At 35.8% G+C, this 9,279-nt stretch overlaps 1 protein-coding gene across 4 annotated transcripts; it reads right to left on the bottom strand.

Moving 5' to 3' along the window:
- Window positions 1-3,874: 3,874 nt before the first annotated feature.
- Window positions 3,875-8,841, bottom strand: LOC110029939 (trihelix transcription factor ASIL1). Of its 4 annotated transcripts, none has more exons than XM_020732439.1 (2): window positions 7,425-8,841; window positions 3,875-4,201 (listed from the first exon to the last, which is right to left on the bottom strand). In XM_020732439.1, exon 1 carries the CDS (start codon window positions 8,641-8,643, stop codon window positions 7,426-7,428), a length of 1,218 nt encoding a protein of 405 aa, XP_020588098.1. In that variant the 5' UTR covers window positions 8,644-8,841; the 3' UTR covers window positions 3,875-4,201; window position 7,425. The 4 variants fall into 4 exon arrangements, with proteins under 4 accessions (XP_020588098.1, XP_020588096.1, XP_020588095.1 ...); XM_020732437.1 differs by having other exon boundaries at window positions 7,430-8,841; XM_020732436.1 differs by lacking the exon at window positions 3,875-4,201 and adding an exon at window positions 4,376-4,585 and having other exon boundaries at window positions 7,430-8,841.
- Between the last annotated feature and the right edge of the window lie 438 nt (window positions 8,842-9,279).

Here is a 9,279-nt window from a genome sequence, read left to right as displayed (position 1 = left end):
CATCTCATACATTATTATTACTCCAACCATGAAATCAACTATTAACTTTTTCATTCAAAATGTTGAAAGTGACATATGAGGAAAGTGAATAATAGAACTGGAAATTTAGCTCAAAGCATGTTAATCGTTACAAAATCTATTTGAAATAAACGAGTTGAGTTGAGCCAAAACTTTGAATTAAATTTTTTCGAGACGAGTTTGAGTCATACATGAATCAACTCGAACTGGCACAAGCTTAGCTTGAAGTATTTTTTTTTTTATTTATAAAAAGTATACATAAAAGGCTAAATAAATTGAAGACGACAAGCCACAAGCAAATGTCGAGCCGATTTTGAGTAGGGAACAAATCGAAATAGCTCAATTTGAGCCAGCTCATTTTGATTTTGAATCGGATCGAGCCAATTTCGAGTTGAAATGGATACAACTCATTTGAGCTAACTCATTTTGATTTTGAGTCGGATCAAGCTCGATTCAATTTCGAGTTGAGCTGGCTCAAAATTGAATATAACGAGTCACGAGCTGATTTTGACTTGCGCTCTATTCATTCGAGCCGATTTTGAGCCAGACTCAATTCGTTCGAGCCGATTTTAAGCCAACCCTAGCTCAACTTGAAATAGGATCCTTAACAGCCCTAGTGAATGATGGATCATTAGTGTTGTCAATCAAACACTTCCCATTTTTCCAAATTCATCGATGAGACTTCTTGGTGATTGCAATGGCAAATACAATTTCTTTTGTTACAATAAATTTTCAATTTAAATTTTCTTGAAAGCAAAAACTAACTGTTCAACTTCTCCACCTTATATCTTGCTTCGTCAGCCATTGCTCCCGCTCAAACCAAAGATCTTCAGAAAACCCCATTGATAGCACTTGCGTTGGAAATTGGAAAACTATGAAAATACTGATTCGAGAGATCCGAAACATAATTATGAGGAGAAACGTACAAACAAAAAAAAACAATAAGATTTAATATGGAAATACTCGAGAATGACAAAAAAATAGAGTGACACCACAGCAAGAAATCCACTTTAAAAAGAGGAGAAACAATATAAATTACTCCACACAAAAGCCTCACTACAATCCAGAAACTCACGAACACTCATTTCTCTCTTTCGCACAAGAGAACTCACGAAATCCAACTTCAATGAGCCTCGCTCTTCTACTCACTTTCCCACAGTGAAAAACAAAGATTTAAATCTAGAACTACATAAATTATGTTACAGGAACCTAGGCACCACACATGGTCATCAAGTTTCGGAGTGCTTTGTTCCAAAAAACTAGAAACCAGTCAGGTTGGGTGCAGTAGCGCCTACTCTGGCAATGGGGCGCCTATATTGTGCATGAACGTCCCATTGCAACACCTATGCGCTGCTCCCAAGCATAAGGGCACTCGGCTCGTCACCCCTGATATAGGAGATGTTGATCTACTTGCTCGTTGTAAAACATTGATCACGAACAATCAAACCCTACATCTACACTATATTAGCAAAGCGCGTAGAGTCGAGTTATGCATCCTTTCTGAGAAATTCACATTCACCTAGCAGATAGTCGCCTACTAACTGCAGCCATATTTTCAAGCTCACACAATTTAAGAAATCAAAGATAACCCTCTGAAGTTGGTCCAAGATAAACCCAACCATTCAAAACAATTGCTTAAACGAGCAGTAGAGCTCAACAATTTTTAAGTCTCATGCATGCCAAATAGAATAATTAAAGCACAAGACCACCTTCTTAACGACTTTTACCATTGGATGAGGAAAAAAAGAACCAACGGGAAATGAATTCCTCTAAACACTATACATTAATAGAGCTTCATCAAAGAGTTCTAAACAATCTAATGAGAATTATACTAGCAAGCATGATTCAAGTCTCGCTTAGCCACAAACAATCAAGACGAATAAAAAAAATCATAGCTAGCTTAAGATTCACAGCAAGTGTCGAAGCCAAAAACCTTCCGATATACCAAGAATATTAGGTAATCGTCAACTAGATCAAAGAGTTATAAAATGTTAAAGAAGACATTGCATAAATATTATTTCAAAGCAAATCTAAAATTTGAAAAATTCAAACATTTCATGATCGAACAAATCCAAAGCAAAACCAACTTGCCAATATGCTATCCAAAATTGGGAAGCTGGAAGGGAAACCTATTTTAGAGTTTACTGAACCCGTTATTAATAAAGTGAGAATTATAGAAGTCAAACTTGCAGCCAAGCAGAGTTGGTTTGACACACGCATTTACTATTTGAAAACAGGCAAAATCTCATCTAGTGTCAAAAATCCGACAAGATTCAAAATTAAAGATGACTTTAATATGATGATAGAAATTAAGTTAGATCAAAAGTTAGTGACTACACCATATCTAAGGTGTATGCACAAAAACAAAGTCACCCATATACTTGAAGAAATTCTCGCTATGGAGAATGTAACAACCTCTTAGGTGGTCGAAAACTTCATAATTGCGTGTTAAGATAAAGATACTTCAAGCTGGCATATTAAAAAGGAATAGAGATATTCTCAAATAGTTGTTATAATGCAAAACATTTACTGCAATATAATCCAACCTTCGCAAAAGCTATAGCCATGTCTCTACTCCAAAATTATTCACTGTTGGGCCAAGGATTTAATGAGCCCTTTCCCAACATCTAAAAGGCAGAGAAAATTCATAATCGTCATGATCAATTATTCAACAAAAAAAATTAAAGCCAAGGCAGCTGCCAAAATAATTTCTTAGATAGTCCAAAATTTTATAGAGAAACACACTAACTTCCAGCAAGAATTTCACATGCGACCATCACTAACAACAGTCCACAGTTTTTAGACAAGGCCCTTTGAAGTCTTCTGCCAGTCTCAAGGCATTTGCCTCAAAGTTTCCTAAAGCCACCAATAAGCAAATCTTCAATCTCGTAAGGAAAAAAGTTTAAATCACTAAAAGCAATAGGTAGACGTCCTATATATATTGTCTTATAAGCCTTAAAAACAACCATCACAACTAAGGGTCTGTTTGGGGCAGCTTATTTGGTGTGGTGACGTTTTGAAAACGAACCTGGCCTGTTTGGGTAAACTCTATTTTAGAAGCTTATGCGTTTTGAAAAAGCTGAAAACAGCGTTTTCACACCGCACCTACCTAAATGCGGTGCCAGCTTTCTAGTAGCGGTCTGACTTTTCCAAAAAAATAAAAATTTATAATAGTCACCACACCTAGTTTATCAGCAGATTATTTTTAATCAGCTTATCAGCAAATTATTCAATAAGCTGCAGCTGCCCCAAACAGACCCTAAATCTATGCAAAAACTTCTTATATTATCACAAAGTATTATTATACATCAAATACAACTCACACAATCAAAGAGTGGCAACCGCCTACAAGTATGAAGAACGTGAAATTAATGAATAGCAAGAATCAAACAAAAATCTTAAAACCAAACTCGACTAACTAGATGAGCACAAAATTTCGTCAGTCAACAAGCAAAAAGTTGAGAGAAGAATAACAAAATAATATAACTCCAATTTCAAAGAGATGACGGTCTATAACCTAAAACTAAATAAAGTCAACGCCGCTACCAGCCAATTAGAATTCAACAAACTTGGATCCACCTAGGATGGACCATATATTATCAAGAAGCAAATAGGCCCTATAAAGTATTGACTTTGAACTTAAACTAAAAAAGAATTCCTCGAGACTGGAAGCAACAATGAGATTATTATTTTCGTCCCTTGAACACATATCTTTTACATTAATTGTATTGTTATTCCATTTTTCCAAGAAGACATTATTTGAAAATAACATTACTTTGCATAAAGGTGAAATCAGAAAAAAAAAATCCCATAATGAGTTTTGAAAATGCGAATTTGTGGAACTCACCCTGTCAAATAGGCTAAAGGAACTCGCTTTAACAAAACACTTAAGAAAATTGTCCCATAAAACTTGCTCAAAGAAAATAAAAAGAAAGGGAAAAAAAATACACAGACTTGTGTCGACCACCAAATACATTCCATTAGTCAAATCAGCGAGGCTAGTGAGCTCGTATATCTTCTGCAAGTAGAATCGAGCAAATGTGATGGTACCGGTGAACGATGAATGTGACATCATGCAAGTCAAAGTTGGAAAGCATTGAGCACTCCCAAAGTCACTTAAAACATTGCTTGTTTGTAGACCAAACTTCACCGACGCATTCAAAGCACCGAAAATGCCTAAAGGCTGTTCAATGAAGACAAGCAACATAAGTGAAGATGCATGAATAGAGCCTAATTACTTCAATCATCACTGAAACTGCCCAAACAACCTTTGTATGTAAAATGAATTGTATTGATGCATCACGAGCATTTAAATATATACATAAAAAAGAACATTCAATGATCAATTCGATAAAGCACAACAGAAGAAACAGGCTACGAATACGCCACACACGAAAAGAGCTTGAATTGTCTTCAACATTATCAAAATCACTCAAACATCATCTGATCTCAAAAGGGATTGTATTGATGAACTCAAAATATTAAAAATTCTTGGGAAAATGTTCCTGAGCCCCATAAACAAACGAAAAGCACATCTTCCCATATGTGGAGTCGATGACTCAAATTCCTATGCACAGAAATGGAGAACTTTGTGAGGCAAAATAAAATAATAATAATAACATAATTATTTAATTACATGAATACATTATATTAAAAATATACTTAATAAGTAATCACACACACACACTACATTAACAATCAAATTAAATAAAATTAATTGATAAGTTAGCCAATTGACTAAATTATGTTTAATGTTGTAAACATTATTGTATAAAATAAGAAAGTATAAGGAGTTTACTAAATTTGATCAGTTAGCTAGTTGATTAAATTAAATTAAAAGAATAGCTATATCATTTTTATAAAAGAATTATTATCATATCGAATCTAAAATGAAACTGTGCAAACATTCAAATTACAATAATTTGCATAAGCAAGGCATAATCTTAGATTATTTTGGGTTGTCTATGAGTTTCATAAAATAACTTTCAATCCAAAGATGACTACTACAAGAAAAAATGAATATGTTTCTGATATGTGTGAGCATCATTTAATAACTCTTGAAATGTCTTGATAAGTGTTCAAGTAAACTATGCAAAGGCACCAAAATTCATGTAAATGTATTGTGCAGGTGTATCGAGATATGTAAATATCAAAAATTAGGTATTCGTATGCGATCCAACAACCATCCTAAGCACATAAATTAATGCATCTAAGAATGTTGTTTCAGTCTTCATACTGAATTAAAACTTATCTTTCCTTGAGAAGCATACTAAGTTCTTTAAAATATTCTAATTTATTAAATGAAAATACAAGCATGTGCTTCGATCATCATGTTGAATGCTTGAGAACAAACGATCTCATAATATTGCATGCGCTAAAGAATAAAATTAATTTAAAATTAAAAATTTTAGCATCAACAACAATCTTAAGAGCTATAATTATATCTCCAATTCTATTATTTTTAACACATTATCTTTCAAACTTTTATCTATAATTACGCCTACACTATTTCTAATGCGACTCCTACCTGAATATCAAAGTTTAAAACCTAAGTCATCAATCTCGTAAGCCTTTTCTCCAAACCATTTAGTTTCTGAATACATTAGATATTTACTTTTCTATGAACAATAATACCAAATAGTTCTATTAATTTACCTGTGAGAATACATATATTCCAAGATCCTATCATAATAATATTTTATGGATTAACTTTTTTACTCATATCCGTCCGTAATTTGGGAACTCTTACTTTTTTGACACTATACTCGGGCGCCGGTGTAGCGGTCATTGCACACTTTCAATGCATTGAGGGCATATAGTGTGTCACTTCCAGGATAAGTCCTATCATTAACACAAGAACAAAAATGTATACAGCGCTCGGGACGATGCACCAGAACAAAAATGAACCCTAGTTGTCATATGATGCTATTCATAAGATAAATTAAAAATTGAGGCGTAACAAAAAATCCTCGAGACAAGATGCTTCCAAGTGTAGGCCTAATCTAATAAAGGCATAAGCCTCACCCGAACGACCGTGGCTTAGGAATCAAAGTTGCTCTTTCCCGCTTGAAGGCGAATGCCTCGGACTGATTTTTAAATAATGATGATGAGCTTATTTCTTAGAATGTTATGTAGCTCTTAAAATATTGATCCTTACAAATAAATATCAAGTCAAAGGAGAGCGAAAGTGATGTAATCTTAAGTATTTTAGCCTAAAATTATTATTCAGTCAACATGATAGCCCATTTTTCTCTCTCAATATTTCTTTACTCATCTCTCCTCTACTTTTTCTTGTACTGAGTAAAGGTTCTAGTATAACCAATGAACATGTAAATTAGGATCAACTTTGTTGTGAAGGCAATCAAATGAAGAAGTAGAAAATAAAGCCTTAAAGCATGAAATAGCAATAAGAAATGAGAAGAAATCAAAAATTTTGACATCAAAAGATGGATTGGGTTAGGGCCCAGAGGAAGAAGTGGGCATTGTGGGTTGATGTGAGAAGGATGGAGAAACCCTCGAAAGTGAGCTCATGAGGGATGAGGTGAGGGGGAGTAGGTGAAAGCGTGAAAGGAGAGGGAGAAAATGTTTCCGTGGTGGAAGAATGCACAACAAGAGAGGAGGGAGTTGAAGCAGATAGTAGCAAGGAGGGCTTGTGGATGGAGAGGACACCGGCAGGGTGATGATTGATGAAGGTAGCATGATAGAGAGAGGGATGATAAGTGACAAAATTGTTAAGGACGGAGGTGGGCTTATTAAAGATAAAGAATACTTAAGGTTATGGAGGAGCCTGGCGCTACATACAACATTCTTCGTATTACAAGTAAAAAGAAGAAGAGAAAGCATAACAAAAGGTTAAGAAGATGATAATTTTGACGTATTTAAGAGTTCACTATTGTTGCATGAGAGTAAATAATAATTTTTAATTTATAAATATGTGAATAGTAGAGATTTAACAATATGCATGCAAATACCTATAAGAGAAAAGATAAGAAGAAAACCACAACAATGCTCAATTGATTCTCTCAAATGACTATAAAATTCTCAAGTTAAGTTAATAAAGAGCGTCCCATACATTCTTGCCAATGTGAACATGAGACTAATTATCATTGTAGAATTGACGTTGGTAGACGCAACAAATTAAGTTTATTATTTAGTAAGAAGTCAAGAACTGTTTCACATTTTTATTGAAGTAAAAGACAGTTTCAATCTTTTTCCGTAAGCTAAAATTTACATAATATTCCTATGTTTCAGGAATGTGGTCTCTTGATGATAATGATATCATTTTAAAGATAATAACCAGACTGCAAAATAGTTGCAAGTAAACAATTAAAAAGTTGTATAAATGAAACAAAAATTAGCAATTAAATAGTAAAACACAAGATTATAAATAATATAAGCAACCCTACCTCACCCGCTCATGTTCTCTGCGGAAACATCAATATCATCATCATCACCATCGCCATCCTCATCATCTTCCCCCTCCCCATCTTCCTGTCTTAGCCTAGAAATCTCAGCCTGTGCCCTATCCAAAATCTGTCTCTTCTGCAATTCAAGATCCCTGTGGAACTCCTTCCTCATCTTTTCTAGCTCTGCTATCTGCTGCCTCTTGCTACTCTCAATTTTCTCATAAATTGCACCAAACTTCTGGATTGAATCAGCAAGCATCTTGAAAGAAGACTCCGAGCAATCTCCAACCTTCTCTCTCCTCGGTGGAAGTCCATCAGACTCATCATCCACGTCCTCACCCTCCCCCTCTGAGGCAGTATCACTCGGGCTATCCCTTACCTCATCCAGACCATCAGAATGATTCAAATAAGGCTTAGAGTTTGCAAAGACATACTCTCCAGCATCAATACCGCAGGAGAGCCTAGGCGATTGAGAATGCTGCCGGGCTGCAGGGGGTTGTGGGGGAGGTGATAACATAAGCTCATCCATTTTCTGGAAATAAACCCACTTGCTGCTTAAGCCAGAGTAATCAGGGTGTTTAGCCTTCTCCTTCTTATACTTCTTCTTCAAAGTATCCAGACGGTTTCTACACTGAGCTTCGGATCTAGGAGTCTTAGAACCCTGGGAAACCTTCTTCGCGACCTCACCCCATTCGTCTGAGCGAAGACTCTTCCGACCGTTCTGCAGGTATCGATCTCCCCACGCATCCAGAAGAGCGAAAGTAGAGTCCTCCGACCAATCCGCAGAAGAATTTCGACACTGCAACGGCTTCGAAGCAGGAGAAGCTACAGAGCGGGGAACCAACTCAAAGCCTCGCGCGTACCGATCGAGCCTACGCCGCTTTCCGAGGCTCTCAGATGACTCGTCAACGTCATCCTCCTCGTTGTTGGCCTCGTTCCTCGTCCGGAGATAACCTCTTCCGGCACTAACCTCATCTTCTTCATCTTCTAGCTCTTCTTCTTCTTCTTCTTCAGCATCATTCACGGCCAAATCAACGTCATTCCTTTCCTCCTCTTCGTCTTCATCGACATAATCATCGGGGAAGGAGCGAGGTATTTGCGATGGGTAAGAGTTATTGCGAGCGTGTAGACTGGAGTAATTGGAGGAAGGAAAGGGGCGACGATTAATTTGGGGGTAGGGATTTGGTGGATACCGGGCGTCGTCCTCCATGTCATCCATTTGTGGGGGAGGAGTGGAAGGAAAATCTTGTCAGCTGAGCACCGGGCATAAGAGAATGAAGGAAAAAATGCAGTGCCAATCCCTAGGTTTCGATCGGAAAGCCCCTTGCCTACACCAGGTGGTGGCTTTTGGTGTCCCAGTGGGGAAAGATAGGGACGGAAGGTAGGCAACTTCCCTCTTTCAGAACATTTCTAGGCTTTCGACGGATTACATAAAAAAAAATGCTTATAGCCAACACCACCCCAAAAAATAAAAAAATTAACATTAATTATAGATTTTATTTATTTATTTATTTTATTTTTTTTAGAAAAGACTAAGATCAGATCCAATTTTATTATAAAGACAAAAGTTCAACTCACAACCAAAACGCAAAATTCAACACCGAAAAATAAAATAAAAAGGTTATTTTACTGTATTTATTATTGGAAAATAACTTTATAGTTGGGATTGGTCAAGGTATGGAGAAAAAAAAAGGTATTTTTTATGTAATTTATGAGGAAAGAAATGAGATTTTAGTATTCGATGGAAAAAATTTATTTGTTATAATTAAATGAGAATTTATTTCACTGTTATTAATCACAAATAAATTTTATTCATGAAGAAACCCAGTTAATGTAAAATAGAAATTTTCAATGG

The sequence above is a fragment of the Phalaenopsis equestris genome, unplaced genomic scaffold (assembly GCF_001263595.1).
Source record: "Phalaenopsis equestris unplaced genomic scaffold, ASM126359v1 Scaffold000612, whole genome shotgun sequence".
NCBI lineage: Eukaryota > Viridiplantae > Streptophyta > Magnoliopsida > Asparagales > Orchidaceae > Phalaenopsis > Phalaenopsis equestris.
The sequence above is the reverse complement of the archived record's forward strand: the minus strand, read 5'-3'. Positions and strand labels throughout refer to the sequence as shown.